The sequence below is a fragment of the Peromyscus californicus genome, unplaced genomic scaffold (assembly GCF_007827085.1).
Source record: "Peromyscus californicus insignis strain IS unplaced genomic scaffold, ASM782708v3 Scaffold_21__1_contigs__length_65335640, whole genome shotgun sequence".
Lineage (NCBI taxonomy): Eukaryota > Metazoa > Chordata > Mammalia > Rodentia > Cricetidae > Peromyscus > Peromyscus californicus.
In genome coordinates, this window is record NW_026294514.1 from 46,606,706 (window position 1) to 46,626,429 (window position 19,724).

The following is a 19,724-nucleotide window of genomic DNA, read 5'->3' on the forward strand; positions in this document are numbered from 1 at the left end:
TCGAAACTTCTCCGCCCCCCGCAAAAAAGAAGAAAAAAATTGTATTTATAGTATACATAAGTACCAGATATAATACTTATTCCTCTAAATTGTAACATGTCATTTATAATCAAGTCTTTGCATTGTTGAATAAATTAGAAGTTTGGAGCAAAATCTTAAATGTATTTTATAGGTCAATGGAGTTTTGGATGTGAGGGATCATTTTGCTACCATCATAGCCAGAGAAGAGAATATTCGAGAGGCTTTCCTGGCATTTCTAAACCCTACCCTTCTACACTGACTGGATGTTAAGAACAAGAGGGCTTTGTACTCCTTCCTTCAGACAAATGCACATCAAATGAAATCAACTCTTCTTGGTATTTAAAAATTGCAAACTATATTACTGTCACTAGAAATTCTGTTATTGTCACTTAATAGAAGTATATGAACAGTTATTATAAGTGCAATTGTTACTTCTTTTAAGTCAGATGTTTTCTGGTTGTGTAAATATAATGGCTAAAACAACCAAACTTGACCTACTGCCTTTCTTTCCTATAAATATTAGAACAGAGATGATTCACCTCTGACAGGAACATTAGAATGTGACCATGTAGGGCCAGGGAGCAGAGCTGTGGCAGTCCGCGGCCTAGGATGCACGTCCGTGCATTCAGCAGTGACAGTCATTGAGCCTCAGAGGGCTGAGAGTTCAATCTGACAACTTGAGTCAGGGGACATTTGTGACATCATGCCTTCTCTTTCTCCTTCCTCTTTCCGAAAGCACGTGTCCATAGGTCCCTGCTGCCTGGTCTAGACCAGGGCCTTCCTATTGCTTCTGTTCCAGAGCATGACTTGACTCTCATGGTCTCCTAATGGCAGGATTCATTACTTGTATGTAATCTCTACTTAGAATCTCCTCTAAGAATTCTTTCTCTCGTCTTTTGGACAGGCCCGAGGGTTACTCAGGCTTAAAAGCTCCTGACAGAGTGCGGCTTCCTGAGGAGAAGTCCCTGAGCACGTGGGAAGTGTGTGGAGTGGAAGCGCTCGCCCACTTCCCGTTGTGTGTGATTCGAGCTATCTAATTACAAGCTTCCAAGAATATCTAATTACTATTCTCTTCATTTCACTTGAAAACTACTAAATTATTTTTTCATATCACTACAATTGTTTCCTCAAACAAAATCTTGCGTAGTGTTTTGGGGTGTTTAGAACTATTGTTAGCTGAAGCGGGGAACCATGTCTTTACTTAGATTTAGTTTTTACCTCCCGTGCTCTGTAGTCTCCTGAGAGTCCCTGCCTCCCCAAACGAGAAGGAACCCTTTGTCAGTGTGTTAGCCCAGTTGCCTCCTTGATCACACAGGGTCAAGGGAGGTCTGTGCTGGAGCATCAGTCTTTGGCTGCTTCACAAAACTCCTGTGGAGGCTGGGCCAACTCCCAGAGAGTGGCGGAAGAGGCAATTAATTAGTCACTGCAAAGCAGAGTTGTGGCTGTCTTGGGGTGAGGACACTCTTTCTTAAATGAGACCTGAAATCTCATCTCCTGAATCATCCACTAAAATAACGTAGCCATTTTACATTAAAGATGAGTCGAATAAAAACCTGTTTGATGTACAGTGTGGACGAGACTTTGATTCAGCATTAGCAGCAGTTTGGGTAAAGGTGGAGAGTGAGAGGGAGGCTGTCCTCCGTTAGGTCTTAGTACTCTGCTTCTGCATAGATTTCGCACTTTTTCTTTGGTCAGGTCAGAAGCCTGACAAATATCTTTAAAATATTGCTGGCATTAATATAGTTGTTATTACTCATTAACAGTGGTAGGAAAGGTGGGTGCAGGCCAGGGTTACCCCTGACTGACTCTGCAAGAAAGAAGTGGTCCCCGAGAGACTGCAGCTCACCACAGTGGATCCCAGTGCTCATGCTTACACTGCAGCTCACCACAGTGGATCCCAGTGCTCATGTTTACACTACAGATCACCACAGTGAATCCCAGTGCTCATGCTTACACTGCAGCTCACCACAGTGGATCCCAGTGCTCATGCTTACACTGCAGCTCAGCACAGTGGATCCCAGTGCTCATGCTTACACTACAGATCACCACAGTGAATCCCAGTGCTCATGCTTACACTGCAGCTCACCACAGTGGATGCCAGTGCTCATGTTTACACTACAGATCACCACAGTGGATTCCAGTGCTCATATTTACACTACAGATCACAGTGGATCAGAGCGCTGTTTTCAAATGTCTGTTTTTTTACAAGTGTCTGGGCTTTTGCTCCGTGCAGAAAATTAGTGTAACATGTAGACTGATAAGATCTCTTCATCTGCCCTCTGTATTAAATGGTCAGGATATCAAAGGATGGCACCAGTGGTAGTGTACCTTATACAGTGTCTGGACTCCCTTCCAGTCATTGAAGATGAACTGATGGTGACCCTGCCCCCCAAACAACAACAAAACCATAGAAGGTTTTAGCAGTCACTATTGACAAACTACTATATTTCTCTCCCAGTGAAAAAACTTAATAAATTGGAAGATCTTTATTAGATGATGTTTCTCCTTTAAATTTTTTCTTACCTTTTTTATAGTGTTTCCATTCACCCTGAAAATGATTACCTTTATTTGATTTTAGTAATTCTGAAGGTAGTTACAGTTGTCTATTCATGGTTATGTATTCATGGAATACTAATATTAACAACAAAAGTAAATAGTATTTGATCCTTCACAATTACAACCATTGGTCCATCATTATATAATAATGTACCTTGATCATACTTTACATTAGATAAAATGTTGATTTTAAATAAATAGAAGTTAGTATATTTTCTATCTTCTTGCTTGCTTTATGGAATGCTTCCCAAAAGTTAACTCAGTTTGTTAATAGACTTGTGGTAAAAAGGACAGAGCATTGGCTAAATTAAAAATAAGATTTAATGCCAGAGTCAAATTTATTTTTATTTTTTATTTTTATTTTTTTGTTTTTCAAGACAGGGTTGCTCTGTGTAGTTTTAGTGCCTATCTTGGATCTCGCTCTGTAGACCAGGCTTGCCTTGAACTCACAGAGGTCTGCCTGGCACTGCCTCCTGAGTGCTGGGATTAAAGGTGTGTGCCACTGCCACCCATCTCATTTATTATTAAAACTCTTAGTTCAAGTCTCCTTTTCTACCTCTTAGAAAAACTTCAGCCATTTTGTTTCTTGGTAGTTCAAAGGAATATGCCATTTACATACAGGCCTTCCTCTGCCTGAAGAATATTTTAAATATCCTATTAAACATTTAAATTCAATTAAAGCATGGTTGGATACATGGGTAGAGACAACTGTTTCCCACCTGAGTTGTTTATGCTGACATTTCTAAATACATTGGGAAACTGTTCTGCTGCTGTATTGGTCTTTCCTTGCTGAGTTCTGTGACTCCCCAGAAGAAACCTACCTGATGTTGAGAGTCCTTCAGAGCGCGTGACTGTGCCTGGAAAGAAGCAGCAGTTACCCTTGAGCTCAGCCTTCTCCTCCTCAGAAGTCTCTACCCCTTAGGAAGGGTGCGAACCCAAGGACCGGAAGGCTCGCCTACCTTTTGAGATGCTTCTCTTGTATGAAAACCATAGGAACAAGTTTCTACAGTGGTCATTTTCTAGCCTTCCTCTACCTTTCTATGGGACAGAATGGGCATGAGTCTGCCACTGTTTAAGTTGGAAATGTCTACCTAAATAGATCTCAGATTTACTAATCAGTTACTGGCTTTCTAGAGAATGACATTTGGTAAGTGAGAACTTAATTGGTGTCCCAAGATAATTGTTGCTAACTGGTGGAGCTGGTGACATTTTGCATGTCACTCCTAGTTTCTACCCCTGTGGTATATTAAGAATGTTCTTTGAGCAAATGAGTTAGCATTTTAATTGCAAATCAATCTTTTAAAAAATCAGCTTATATATCTTCTATGAAAATATCTTCACAAGTGTTCATAAAAGTTAGACGTGAGTTTGTATTTGGTGCTCTGCAGTTATTGGTGTTGCATAGACGAGCATTTATGAGAAAGGATATGGAGGAATACCAAGCGCTCTCAATATATCATCTTGGTGACATATGCCAAATTCCTGTAATAATCTTATGTTTGTTCATCAAGTTCAATTTGTTAACCTAAGGACAAAAATAACTACATTACTCTGTTTCTATAAGGTTAAGCTATTCTTTTACTAGAAAAAATACCTACAAATTTAATGCTCATAAATGGGATTTTATTCAAATAAGGGAAATACACTAGTCATAAATTCTTGAATTAACACAAATATTTTTGTAAATTTTCCTTTCTTTGAACCTTGCGATCTTTCACATGTTCTGAAAGCATGGCACACTTGTAAATCATGTCCACTGCAATTAAATTGTTCTTCAGCATAACTCGATTTCAGACTTAAAAAAAATCAATCAGATGTCACTATGCTTTTTGTCAGATACCAAATTATGTTTTGGCAACCTCTGGCATCACTTAAGTAGCCCAACTGTGAATTAGCACAGCAGCCTTTGGCAGCACTTGGGACTTCGCTTCCTCCTTGCTACTCCGTTGAGAACTTGTAAACCCTCAATTCCTTTTTTAGATGTGTGTGTGCGTGTGTGTGTGTGTGTGTGTGTGTGTGTGTGTGTGTGTGTGTGTATGTGTGTGTGTGTGTGTGTGTATACACTCAGGTACACTGCGGTTTGTCTGTCTACAGTCCATACAATGTAGGGTTACTTAGAAGATGGCTTAGTTTTAGAAATGATGAAAATCCATGTCTATTTCTAGAGCTTCACATAGATCACTTTTATGGTGTCTTTTGAGTTGTGAGGTTTCAGCTCCATGTTTATTCAACCTTAAACACATTGAGCTTTGTCTGTATTTACCAACTTCTTTATAGTACTCTCTATACATATTCTTGTTTTTAATCTCTGGGGTTGTTTTTGTCTTGTTGCAGTTTTCTCTCTTTAAAGATATGTCTGCTATTCAAAGAGGAGTGGGGCTTAGGAGAGAACATCCCAAAGTGTCTTTAGAACTCCACCAAGCCCTGTACTAATGCGTCTCTAATGGGGATATTTCTTTTCACACCTCGAAGGTGATTGAGCCTGTCCTTTAAAGTAAGATTTGCAAACCAGTGTCTGGCAGCTCCAATTAGCTTCTTTGTGGTTTCCAGCACATCACAAACAGTAACAAGGTCTCCTAGGACACTCCTCTTGCAAACAGTGGAGTCATATTTCCTCATTAGTTCTTTTCACTTGTCACTAATGCCATGTTCTGGCTTTTGAGTAAGAGACAAAAAAAAAAAAATTTGGTATGTATGTAGAATGGGTCATTGTTTCCCATAATTCAAGGCTCTTTTGAATTCCTTTGATAATGTTGAAGCTTACACAGCTTAATTCATTAACCTTTACCCTTCGCATAAATCAGGTGATTAGGAATCTGTTACTAAGAAGACAGATTTTTTTTTCCTCCATCAAAATTGAGAAATGCTTTCTTTTTTTAAAAAAGAAAAAGAAAAAATGCACCTTATATATCTCAGGAAATAACCTTTTAGTTTTTAAATTTTACAAAATGTTTCAGGTGTATTTTAGAACATTCTTAAAAGCAAGTGAGTGTAAAATTATCAAAAATAATTTTGGACTCTTGACTATCACAGAGCAGGTTTTCTGGCACTTTTCTCTATTCTAAAAGAGAGAGAGAAAGAATATATATATAATACATATATATTCATTCTCAACAGCTGTTACTCAGTAATTTACAATAGTAAGACTTTAAAATTTTTTTCTTCACACCCTTGCTGAAGCATAAGAGCAAAAAAATAATCTAAAGGCAGACAATTCAGAATAAACTAAAGAGTATCTAAATGAACCCAAGACATTTGATCTGGAAGAAAATGTTTACAGGGAGCCTCATTTTGAAGCAAATGATGTAGGATGTAGGATCTCCAAGGAAGGTAGGCATCTGCCCCTCCGTTCCTTATAGGTGTGGCTGGGAATGTGTCTTGGAGTCTTTCCTTCCTATTGCTAAGGACATGCCTCCCTGTGAGCTCTGAGAGCTCAGGAGGAGCAGGGCAGCATGGCCTAGCTGGGTGTGGTTGCATGGAATGCTTTAACAGTTTCTGATATTTTTTGGCCTCTTTCTATTATGTCTTTTTTTTCCTGTGTTATGCATTTGCCCTTTATAATCTCACTACTTCCCCTAAGGACATAGTCAGTCAGTCTTCCTTCCTTCCTTCCTTCCTTCCTTCCTTCCTTCCTTCCTTCCTTCCTTCCTTCCTTCTTTCCTTCCTTCCTTCCTTTCTTTCTTTGTAAAATTCCTATATTGTCATGAGAACTCCTGGGTCTATGTAGAATGTTTGTCATGTAATATCAGAGGCCTGTCCTTTGCAGTGATGGAACAAAGTATAGAAAGGGTGGGAACATTTTAAGTTCTAGATTCTGATTGCAGATGCTCATGCCCTGCCTCTGGACTGATGGAAATTTTTTACCAGGTTGGATGGAGTGTTCTCTTGTGTGATATATATGAATGGGAGCAGGAGTGGAGACATAGAGGTTCTAAGTGTCATTTATGTTTCAGTCACACTGCTTAGGATCATCAAAGATTATCACTTTGAAAACATTTTTCTCTTTTAAAAGTGTTTGAAAATTCCCCTTAAAGTTTTCATAAGTACCTATCATGAAAATTTCTATCATTTCTATTATTTGCCATTTTTTTTCTACTTCCATACTATATGGTGAGGTGAGTATGCTCATACCAAGAGTCTGTAAAGCAGGGCAGTTAGTTGTACTTTGTAGACATGTTATCTATAGTGCCTCCTCTAAATGTATTCTGGAATGGACTTCAACAGTTTGAGGAGAAAAGGTTAGTCACTACCCTGGTCTCTCATCTAGACCTGTCACCAGTGCTGCCCGAGAAGCTATACTTGGCAGAATTACAAGTCTTCAGAAGCCAGCCAAGGATGTGTGGTGCTGTGTATTTCCATCAGTTTGCAACAGCGGGGTAATGCAGACCAACTCCATTTTCAGATCTCAACCAGCTACTCATGTTCACTACTCTGTGCTTGTTTTCAAATTATCTTAAGAATTTGTCTCACGTGGAGGTGAGTGGTAGCGCATGCCTTTAATCCCAGCACTTGGGAGGCAGAGGCAAGTGGATCTCTATGAGTTTGAGGCCAGCCTGGTCTACAGAGTGAGTTTCAGCCAAAGCTATACAGAGAATCCTTGACTTGAACAACCCCCCGCCCCCGCCCAGAAGGGAGAATTCTAGTCTAGATTCATAGAACTTGAAAATTCTGTCATCAAATATCATATCAATGGCTAATTTAAAATTAAATTTTTGCTCTAAACCCTTCAAGGAATGGTTTTTGCCAGTGTAGTTCCTCTTGAGCAAGCTACGTAATTTTGCACATCTATTCATAATCATCCACACCTCCATTTCTCTGTCATCTGGTGGGGCGGGAGGGGGGGACTTAATGCTCCCTGTCATTCAGCTGTTGGGGGCAGTCGTCATGCAGTGGTTGTCTTGTTTTAAATAATGCTGGTTTTGTTGTCATGAAGCAGAGTTTGATTCCCTGGTATAGCAGCATTCTTTCCGTTACCTGCTACCTCCAGCCTCTCTGTGAATCTGCACTGTTCATATGTGTTTGTGGCGTATCCAGTATAGATTGAAGATGAGTAGATACAATGAGAGACTGCATTTACTTAGTGTCTTTCACAGTCAAATATAAATCAGGTGCTTTGAACTATTTGTATGAAGCAAAAGAAGAAAATACAATTACTTCTGTTTTCGTTGTTGCCACAGCATATTGGATTGACTGTTTTAATCCAATAAGGATCGTAAAATATGGATCTTTGATAGCGCACAAAATGTTCAGGAAATTTTAAATCATTAGGATTTTGTAATAATCTATGGCTTTTATTTTTTATTCGTAGCATGAAAAAATTCACTGTAAGTCATATGTGGGCTTTGCTTGAAGTGTTTCATTTCTTCTTTTAGCATTTCTTTTTTATGAACTTATTAAAATGCTGCATTAAAGCCAAATGATGTGAAATTAGGTTTAAAGTTTCAATCATAATTGTATTGTGTTTTAAGTTGTCTGTGCGGTTATGGAAAAGCATATCTGTTTTAAGCATAAATCTTTTTAGATAAAATAGCCAAAGAAGCATGTTTGCCTGGCTGCCTTAGGAAACATGAATGTTTATCATTCCATTAGGACAAAATTCTATAAAAGTACTTCAAAAGAAAAATATGTCTTTCTTACTAATTTAACCTTCAATAATGAATTATATGGGATAAAATTATATAAAATTCCCTGACATTTTATGAAGATACCTACAAATAAGCCAGGCAGCAAATGAAATATCTGGAAGACAAAGATGGATGCCAAGTGAGTTTTGATAGATTATACACACAAGTATCAAAGTATCAAAGTGCTCGATCCTTACTTCCTAGAAAAGGTTAATGACTCTTTTGCTTTTTACCCTTTTGCGTAACTGCTATCTATACAGATTAAAGCAAGGACTGCATTGAAGGGCACCCAAGCCTGTATGTCAGTCTCACAGTACAGCTTTCTGTATTCTAGAAAACTGAGCTATGAATTAAGTAGCGTGGTTAATCATTATTTTTAAAATTCATTAAATTCTCTACTATAGTTCTACTAAGGCTGTATTGAAAAATCTTTGAACTTAAATGAAAATCAAAAAAGATTTTTAAAATATATGACTGTGTATAATTAAAATAGTTTGTATAACAGTTCATTTAAAATGTTAAAAATGAAACTTTTTTAAAGTGAAAGTTTTATTGTTCCTGTATGTTCTGGTTTTATGTCCTTTATCAGTTATAGATTTTTACAACTTTGGATTTTATGTTGAATAAAATTTCCTCAAATGTGCACTTAATGATATCAAAGTTCAGAATTAAAAATTGGACTCTGAATAATTATCCTTCTTTGAAATAACTATCCACCTATATACCACAATTTTGGTTAATTATTTTCTATCATTTTATATGTGATACATTCATTATAGAACATGGGTTTATCAGCTTTTTGTGCCCAGATTTACAGTGGTCTTAAAGGAACACCTCCTTCCCATCTCCTGGGTTTTAAAGGACACTGGTCAGACAAGGATTTAATGAAACTATTTAGGAAGAGAGCAGAGACTGTGAAAGCAGAGAATGTAAGACTCCTGGAGACACCTTGAACGAGGTGTTGAAAGCAGAGGACTGGGCCATGCATGCAAAGCTGACCTCTTCTTCTGGATCCATGGTCCGACTCTTGCTAATTTTACTGGGACGCAGTAGTATAACACCAGCGCTCCGTGTGTTTCAGGTGTGTGGAGGTCATCGCAAAGGAGGGGCAGAACCTGAAAGAGCTCTACCTGGTGTCCTGTAAAATCACCGATTATGGTATGTACCGAGCCTTCGTCCTAACTCCTTACCCTTAGGTGAATATTAAAGAGAAATCAAGAATGGTCTTAGAGAGACAATTTGTGTTCATTTATGCTAATTCTTCTGAAACAAAAAGAAAAAAGAAATCATCATCTAAAAACCACAGTAGAATGAATGTATGCATGAGTTCAGAGTGGTGCACAGTCCCATATATGCATCCAACACACAGGATTAAATAATGTGGATTGGAGAGGAAGGAAATGAAAATAATTTTCAAGTCAATTAAAGTTCTTATCTCATAAACATGAATAATAAAATCAGTGCACTGAATTCACTTGCTCACATTAGTACTGTGTAAAATGTATGCCTGATATTCTAAAGGCAAGCCTTGTTAATGCTAGAGAGGCTCTAAGGCAGCAGAGTGTCCACAGTTAGAGATATGAAGTAACAATGTCCATTTGCATCAACACTGTAAGTTATTGAGTGGTAATAGCCTCTATAAACAGCAAGAACCATGTTGTCGTATAGAGTGTGACCCACCCTGTTGAAATAAGCCTTGCTTACCTTGTTCTGCTTTCATCGTGTTCTTATTGGCATGCGTTTGACCTACATACAGTTTTAGCCAGATACTTGTCATTCTGTGAGGGAGAAATTGTTTCCTTTTTTCTGACTGTTTAAATTGTTCATTGGAATCTGAAAATTTTCCATCTTGAGAGAAATTAATATCCCATTAAGTCTTTTATTCTTAGCTTTTATATCTGCTATGACTCACTCCAATCCTAGAATGTCATGCTGACCTGCCCTGGGGAGGAGATAAGTACCTTGTCACATCCCAAGTTTGCCATTTAGAAAAACTAATAAAGTCACAACAGGACAACATAGGGTCTAGGATGTAGCTAATTGACATATCATTTGCTTTGCATGTATGAAGCTCTGTGTTTAATTTATAGCTATTCCCTCAAAAAAGAGTAAGAAATATTCAGGTTGTATATGTGTGTGTGTGTATGTGTATATATATATGTATATGTATATATATATATATATACGTATATGTATATGTGTGTGTATTTAAATGCTGTTTCCACATTGTTTTCTTTTCCTAACTAAACCTTGTAAAGATGTGTTACTTCCTTTTCCTTTCCTGTAGTCTCTTGCCTCTCTTGGCATGTTAAACTGACACTTGCATGCCTGTTAAGATTCTCCTGAAGCCCCCGATTGTCCAGGCCCTAGAGAGTCTCCTGCTCAGCACATGCACGCGGAGGATACATGTGCTCAGCAGATCTGTCATTTGGGACCCTCTGCTCTTCAGTCATGTGGGATGTCCCCTTCTTCCAAGCTCTGTCACATTACCAATAGCCAAGAGCTGCGGATTAAATTCCTTCTCCTCTTCGGGACACTGCTGGAGCTGTGAGGTGGAGAATGTCACTAAACTTGCTCTGTATTTTGGAGGCTTATTTTGCTTTAACAACGAAGCTCCTGTCCAACTTGTTAACTTGGCAAGTGAGGAGAATGTTGCAGAAGTTTTAGAGAAGAGAAAAGATGTTGGGCTTGAGACAATTCTAGGGTTAAATTTTTCATTTGTTCTTTGATCTTAAGGAAGTACCTTCACACAGTAGAGACTCAGTTATTCATTTGTAAAGTAGAGAATTAATTCCTCTGTGTAACTAGTCTAGTGAGCCGCGTAGTGTATACTGCTTGAGAGTGCTGCTTTCCTATTGGAGGGCAGATAGAGGCAAGGCTCACTAGAGACATACCCACCACTTTCCTGTCCTAGGTCCTGGGAGTTTTTCTTCTGTTTGTTACAGTTCCTATTATGTTGTGACATTGTCCTTTTTCTGTATTTCAGGTTTTGGTAATTTTTGTCTCCTAGTGTTGTAGTGTCAGTGCACTAAAACCTTGCCGCCACAGCTTGGTTTACTTGTGTCTCTGAATTATGTAGGTAAGGTTCTCAGTCTCCCCTGCATACTAGAATACCTGCAGAGCTTCGAAAGCCATGAATGTGTGAGCCATGTTCAAGACCAGCTAAAGCAGAACTTCTAGGTAGTGGGATTGGAGCAGAGAGTCTGTGATGGTACATAAATGATGATGATATACAACCAAAGTGGAACAGCTGACCTAATCCATTTGACTATTGAAGCCAATTTAAAATTGGATTTTTTTTTTTTTTTTTTTTTTTTTTTTTGGTTTTTCGAGACAGGGTTTCTCTGTGTAGCTTTGCGCCTTTCCTGGATCTCGCGCTGTAGACCAGGCTGGCCTCGAACTCACAGAGATCCGCCTGCCTCTGCCTCCCGAGTGCTGGGATTAAAGGCGTGCGCCACCACCGCCCGGCTAAAATTGGATGTTTTTATGGACACCTTATTCCTCAGGGGTGTTATTCTTTTGGTGACTACATATTTCTGCTTTACACATGTTCAAATTAATCAGTTTCCTCCCTGCCTCCTCTTTCTGTGTTACTTGGCATGGGCCTGCTTTGGGTAGGGAAAGATGATACTTTTAACAGTGTTGTGGGATGCATCGACTCACAAACAGCAGCTCACTGGCACATCGTTTATGATTTTTGTCAAGATCCTCACAGGTGTTGAATGTGGTTATAGTGCTCAGCAACACCTACCCAGGCTGTTACAAAGTTATGTTCATTGAAATTGATATATGATACAGTTATCATACAGAGAGCCATCATACTAATATGCTCCTAACTCCTCAAATTAAACAAATCTTTATGGTAAAAGATAGCAATTTATAAACAAATCGGTGAGTCAGAAACATCTAAATGGAAAACCCAGCCTTGGGAAATGGCTCCCTGAAGAAAAATCTAATCCTGTCACTCCACCATCAGTAAACAATTGTTGTGCTAAGTATCGGGGTGGGAGGGTGGGGAGGGGAGGAAACCTAGCAAGGTGGGTTATGTTCTGCTTTTGTCTTTTGTCCTTCATAACCCTAAAGCATGTTCCTTAGTCTCTTAGTTTTGCTGTCTGTTAACCCACAGAACATGTTCTGCATAGAGATATTGAAAACCAATAAACAGATACCGTGTAGTACCCGCTGGTACACTGGACACTCATCAATGCTTAGTTCGTACAAACTGCCCTCGCCCCATTGCACACCCCGCACTTCTCTTCCTGCAAGTGTGGCTTCCTGTTGGTGAGAAACATGAGTTATACTGCACTTGTGTTAGCTGTCTCGATGACTCCCAGACCTGCGCCATTAGGGAAGAGAAAGAATGGTCCAGCAGAATCCCAGCATATTTAAGTCACATCCCTTTCTTGACATTTTTATCCTTTCTTTTCTGTATTTCTTCCTGAAACCTCTCTCCTGGTTTCTTGTATGTCTCTCTATGTTTCTAGAATAGTTTGTCAGCTAATATCTTTTTGCTCTCTTTTAAAGACTACTTTTGAAAATTCTCACTCAGAAAAGTGTCTAATGCAATTAAGAAGTGAACAAGGAGTAGGAATCCCTCCATATCATCCAGGTTCACAGAGGTCAGAAGCACAGGACATCATGCAATACAGTAAATGGAATGTATTAGGAAAGCTCTTATCTCCATTGGTGTCCCCATACTCAATTTTTCCTGTGTGACCCTTGTGTCGGGGGCAGTTGTAAAAAGGACCCAGGTTACCTGAGAGTTGTTAGCACATTTCTTTTTTCTTTAGTACTCTGGAGGACCCTTAGATGTATACTCTGGAAATATCTTCTTGTTTCCATTCTCCAACTGTCAAGTAACCTTTGAAGAGGACTGTAAACACTTACCTACAGGGTCCCTACCACCCGCAGGGGCGCTGTGTTTGACATATTTTTTCAGTGCTGACTTCAAGCCCAGGGCTTTGACTACTGGTGAACACATTCCCAGCCCGGTAGGAGTCACTCAGTACCACTCCACAAGCTCTTCTGTTGCTCTCAGAAGCCCAGGAGCGCTCTCCTGAGCCGCGTCTTCCCTGCTCAATATCGCTCTTGGTCACATGACTTCTCTGATTTGGGACATTCTAGCTTGACAGCAAGTCATGCCACAGACTTTTGGATTGCTCAGGCATTGTTGTCCTGGGAGCTGTCACTTCAGTTGACCTAACAGTTACAGGCCTGAGACGTGTTCATTCTTTCAGAACAGAAAGTCAGCATCCACAGTGTGCAGGCACTGTTGTTCTGTGTGTGGGAGAGGCATGGGTTCTCTATCCCCGATGATAGTGTGGAAGGACTGAGAGGCCAGGGCTGCCCTGCGTGGCTTGGGGCTGGGGGTAGTAATACAGCTGTTTCTCCGAGCAAAGAAGAATGGTAGGGTGGTCTGCTAAGATTGATCTTTGCTTTGGTATAACCCAGGCTTCACCCTTGCCGTGTTGACCTTCTACCACTCTTGAAAGATTAATGAGCTGTACCTTCTCAGCCATTCTCGGGATCCCGGGTCTTTTTTGCTCTTAGTCCACTCAAATTAGGATCTGAGATGCATTATCTAAGCAGCAGTGATCTAGAGACAAAAGAAAGCCAAACAAGGACTGCAAGACCCACAGCCAAAATGCTTCTCTTTCTTTAAGTCTTATACCAAAAATCAATTTATTCTTATTATATCATCTTATTTTTCATATTATTAAGTATGTATTACCTGCAATGATGTTCCATTTGAAATAAATTCCTAGCTTTTCTTTTTGTTTCACTTGAAATTATATTTTAAACTGCTCTGAGATTGCTGGGTAAGATTCACCTCTTTTTTGTCAGCAGGACTAACTCTAATAGCTGTAAAGTGACAGAGAAGAGCTATAGAACGTATATTTGCAAGTCAAAAAATGCTTTATTGCTTACTGTTATTATTCTCATTTTCCATTCTATTATTTAAATATAAATAGCGTTCATTGTTGCTTGCAGAATGGTACTATGCTGAACTCTCTGTTTTGCGAATTCCCATTTTTATATGTCTATTTAAACATTTCTCTCTATTTCTACTTTATTCTTCATTCTGCTGCGTTTAGAAGATAACATGATATCTTTTCTTCTAAATAATGGGTCTGATTCCTCACCTGAAATTTGGTGTATGTTAGTTACATTTATTTATTTGAAAGAGGGACAGGGAGAGAATGAGGGACTATGAATGAATGAGAATTTACTCCCCCCCCCCGTGTGTGTGTTTGTGTGTGTGTGTGTGTGTGTGTGTGTGTGTGTGTGTGTGTGTGTGTGTGTACTACAGTGAACAAGGGACAACTGTGGGAGTTAGTTCTCTCCTTTCACCATGTGAGTCCATAGGACCAAACTCTTGCAAAGACTTTACCCACTGAAGCATTTTTGATGCCCTGAAATATTTAATTATACCCTATCTAAATACCTTTGGTTGCTAGAACAAGTTGACTTTCTTCCCTGGTTACTAGTCACCACAAGATTGTAGCTGGGTCCCCTTGAAGTAAAAGATTGAACAATGATGCTGTTTATGCCATTTGCTGTGATAAGCTACAATATTCAGATGTAGTAAGATAAATTTTTAAACATACTTCTTCAAATAATACTACTGTTGAATGGAGAACCATCATCTTAACAGTATTGAGAATTCTGTTACATATATGTAGTACTTATTTTATTTATATCACCAATGCTTTATAGTTTTCAGTTAAGTTCATCTCTGTATATTGTATGCATTTTCTATTTTAAATGCATTCAAAATTTGTTTCAATAGATTTTTCTCATGCACAGAAAGGTAATATTTGTATATTGACTCAGTATTTTTCTGTCTTGGTAAATTACTTATTAAAACTTTTAGCTTTTAAAATAAAAAAGTTTAAACTTTCTCTATGAAAAAAATTACTACCATAACCAACTGAACTTTAACTCAGCCTTTAGTAGAGTTTTTAAGTTAAGAAATAGCCTAACCTATATTTTCAAGATAAATGAACTTGTTTATATAATTATGGCACATGAATGGTCTTATACCTCCAAGCACATACATAATACATACATAATACATACATAATACATACATACATACATACATACATACATACAATTGTTCTAAAGTAACTTTTGTAACTGAATGCTATAATTCTACATTTAACATAGCCATTATCTAAAATACGAACTTTGCAACGTTCCTTTTCTATATTACTTTTGTATTTTGTAAGTGCTGTGTTTCATTTTAACCAGCTGTTCTAACATCACACTTACTCAAGGAGTCTCCCTTTACAGATGAGGAAAACTTACCGCGAATCACAGGGTCCTTTTTACCACATGCCCACTTTCCCTTCTCACTGCTTAGAGCTTCCCACTGTGCAGACTGAGCATTGTGGTGGTTGTTGTGTTGTAAGTGTGAGCACACATAGGTTCATGATTGTTCCTCATCAGTGTGGTGTCAGGGATGAGTGGTTGTAAGTGGCACTGTGGCACCGACACTGAACACCACAATAGTAATAAGACTTCTTGATTTGTAGTAGTCAGTAAAAGGAAAAGGACATCTTGATGTTCACAACTTCGTGGAAATGTTTTTCTTAATGAGTTCTCTACTGAAAGATCTGTGCAGGCAGAGAAAATCTCTGAGGAAGAGGTAGGAAGATGAAACCCTGGGAAGATACTTGTCCCATATGATCGTTAAATCCTTTTCTAATCCTAGGCTTTATTCTGTACTGTTTCATTGAGCAAAGTTATACTCTTGAGTTTGCACACTGCTGGTGGGATGATATGGAAAATTCAAAAATAGAGACTTGGATAAGAAGTAATAGCCATATATTAATAAGCTTTCCATCGTTTTAAGAAATATGATGGTGTCAGTTTAGAAGGTAGGTCTGTGAGATGTAGGGGTGTATGAGAAGACAGAATCATCATGGACTGTCCTAGTTGGGGAATGATTTGTGGGAGAGGCAGCAGTAGAGGGCATCTGAGGTAGACGCCATGGGGAAGAGTTGGAGCATGAACAGGTGTCTGAATGGATGAGTTTGTAAGCATTGATTAATCTAAAGAAAGAACAGAAATCATCCAAAATGATGACGTGCACACACAGGCAAATGTTGAAGAAACCTCATGAAAGTATTCTATTTGAAAATGCAAAATAAGTTCCAATTTTTGTTGCAATTTATCCTATCTAATTCATCATTCCCATGGCAACAACTTTGCTTAACATATATAGAGGGGGAAACATTATGTTGGGTAATAACTACTGATAAAATATATAGCTCTACTGAGAACAAATGTAAACTTTTGTCATAATAATGATAGAATAATTGCAGTTTATTTGATATTTTCTGTAGGCATTACTTTAATCCCTTAAACATTCCATTTTAAGAGTTACTGCTAATACTTGAGACTACAGATGTGGAAACTGAGATCTGGTGTGGTGTTACTTCACATGGTTTATGAACTACAGTATTACATTGATTCGGTGTTAAGGTAACTTCTTATATAACTACTTACAGGTCAATGATGTGCCCAGGAGTATTATTTCTTAAAAATACTCTATGTTCAGTACTCACTGATATATTAAATATTTCCTTCTTTCTCTTTTAGACAGGGTCTCTAGCTTAGGCTTCCCCCAAGCTCACTATGTATTTGAAGATGTCCTTGAACTTCTGATCCTCCTGCCTGCACTGCATAGTGTTGAGATTACAGCTGTGTGCACCGTGTCCAGTGTGTTTGGTGCCGGGACTCAAATCCAGATCCCCATGCCTGCTCGGCAGGCATCCTAGAACTGAGCTACATCCTCAGCCCAACTATTTCTGAATTTGAATTTTTGTATAATTTTTTACAAATTAAGTTTTCTGGAGCCCGTGACATGTGTCATTAGGTAAAGGCTCTTGCCTAAAGCCCAAGGGCCTGATTCCAGTCTCCAGGACTCCCTTGTACCAGTTGTAGCAGGTTGTTCTCCAACCTTTACACGTGTGACACAGCATGCATGAGCAGGTGGGCATGCATGAGCAGGTGGGCATGCATGAGCAGGTGGGCCTGTATGAACAGGTGGGCCTGCATGAGCAGGTGGGCATGCATGCACCCACCTACACACTCACACACTAATAAATAAATGAAATGTAGTAAAATCTTAGTGAATGAATGAATTTTTAAGTCCCTTTTCTGGAATATTGCGATGAATTTGTGAAGGACCTAGAACCATTATGCCTTCTGAGTAGATGCGCAAACTGAGCCCAGACAGATCTTAGCACAACCACCCTGCTCCCTCCAACAGCACGTGACTTTTCAGATTTTTTAGGCTTTTCAGGCAGGTATTATTTCCTCATTTAAATGGTTATTTTAAACCAGTTTCCAATAACATAGGATAACGGATCATGTTTTTAGGATACATACCTATCTGGAAATCCATAACTGTGCCATGAAAAATAGCATGGCTAATTGTTCTCTTCCCATATTTCTCAGGTGTGAAACTCACAGGCTCTTAGGCCTCAGTGTCACCACGTGCCTCAGTTTCCACTAATGAACATTCTTTAAAAGGCAAAATCAAACCCCTCATCGGTGTGGCTCTGCCTTCTCCTTTTGCTTTCTCTTTAATGCCCCTCATTTGCCGAAATAAGAAGAGTGAGAGGAGAGGGGTGTAGCACCTAGGTTCCTTCCTTGCAGAGCATCAGGTCTCTGTCTCCCTCCATGTGCTCTCTTGTCTTTGTGGAGAAAAGGTCAGAGGAATCACGATCCTTTCTCTTTAGCAGTTTTCAAAATCCTGAGTTGTTTATTTCATCTTTCAAATGGGACTAATAAGTTATTGTTTACTTTTATTTTAAGCTAGGCCATCTTTTTTTTTTTTTTTTTTTTGTTTTTTTTTTTTACTGACATCGGTAATGGAAGCTTTTTCATGTCAATTCTTCTGTAAAGACATGCCTGACTTGTGGGAATCACTTCGAGATTGACACATGAATGGGCCTTTTTTTTTTCTTCTAAAATCTATGGTTTGTTTAGTGGACTTCTCAAGTCTAATTGTACCCTGATTGTCTATTGTTGGTTTTTGGCTTAGGAAGTCCAGCCTAAACCCTACTGTGTTCCTCAGAGAGGCGCAGTCTCGGTAACTCAGCAAAGTCCAGTTTAAAGCATCATCATCTGGGAATACCCAGCACCTCTCCCCATCCACAGCTCAGTCCCTGCTGCTGGAGGATGGACGGGACTTAAGAAGGAAAGATAGAGCTGGGTGCATTAGGTGTGTGTGTGTGTGTGTGTGTGTGTGTGCGCGCGCGCGCGCACACGTGTGCACATGCAGAAAACAAACAAAAGGAGAGATGGCTTATGCTTTTGCTACCCCATTAACTCTCTGATTACTTTGAGGTTTTGCTTGGAACTTTTGGATCCAACCACTGGAAAATAAGTATCAGGTTATTCAAGTTATGTATGTAGTCTTACATACTCTCCCACACAGCCCTTCAAATTCCTTGTCCTGCAATAACTATGACTCAATAAATTTAATCATCCAAAGACCCACTGCTTTGTAAAACACTTGTGCAGTTCTACTTTCTCTCAGTGTAGATGACATGCTGGGCCTGTCAGTAAATGACCTGCTCAAGGGTAGGAGAGCAGTCCATTACGGTGGGATCCCCTGGAGAATGTCTTGAGGGAGATGGTCTCAACCTTTTCAGGCTCATCAACTGTACTGATTTTGTTATCTGCAGAACAAGAAGGAATAATCTATCTACCTCCTATCTTCCAAAGAAACAGAACCTCTTGATGATTTCTCTGTAGTGTGGATGTTAAACAGAACTTTCTCATGTGCAGAAAGGCTGGCTTATTAATTTACTTTATTAGATAAATCAAACTTACTTCTAACTCTGGTATTCAACTGTTCATTTTAACCCTTATTCTAAAACATTCTTTTAAGATTCAATCACCTAGAATTTATCTGTCATATGTGTTTCTCTTCAAGGGTTTATCGCATGACATTTAATAAATAGTTTGAACTTTTCAACTTTTCTAACAATTGAGTTGAGTTGGCTTGGCTGATTCAGCCTCGGTTCCATGTGCCATGTATTTCATACTGAAAGTGACTTGGCTGTCGCTGAATGTGACTGTGAGCACGCAGAGAAAAGGAGACTTTCAAAAACTGAAAAGAGGAATAAACAAAACAAAACTCACGCCATCTTTAAGAATGTCTGATGCTTTTCTCTTTGTGTGTGTGTGTGTGTGTGTGTGTGTGTAGTATACAGCTATCCTTGTCAAATGAATTATATTCACTGATATAATTTAATTATTACAGATCATGATGTTTTCATGTGGTAAATAATTCTTTGGTGCAGAAGAAAAACGTGTAGAAAGCTAGTTATGTACATTCTCTTTGATGATTGATGCTGGCGGATTATAAATACCCTGTTGCTTAGGTTCACTTCTCCCTTTCTCCCACAACTTGTTTCTCTTTCCTTCTACTATCTCCTCTTTGCTCACATATGGCTTTAGGAGCTTCTCCAGGAAAAGTTTGGCTTTGAAGATATTTTATTT

General features: G+C 38.9%; 1 protein-coding gene across 4 annotated transcripts in view; it reads left to right on the forward strand.

The window, feature by feature from the left end:
• Positions 1 to 19,724, forward strand: part of Fbxl17 (F-box and leucine rich repeat protein 17) — a 466,425-nt gene that overhangs the window by 291,199 nt on the left and 155,502 nt on the right. For all 4 annotated transcript variants that reach the window (XM_052750238.1, XM_052750237.1, XM_052750236.1 and 1 more), the window contains one exon: positions 9,283 to 9,359. In XM_052750238.1, the coding sequence (XP_052606198.1) occupies positions 9,283 to 9,359 (77 nt within the window). The remainder of the gene's footprint in view (positions 1 to 9,282; positions 9,360 to 19,724) is intronic.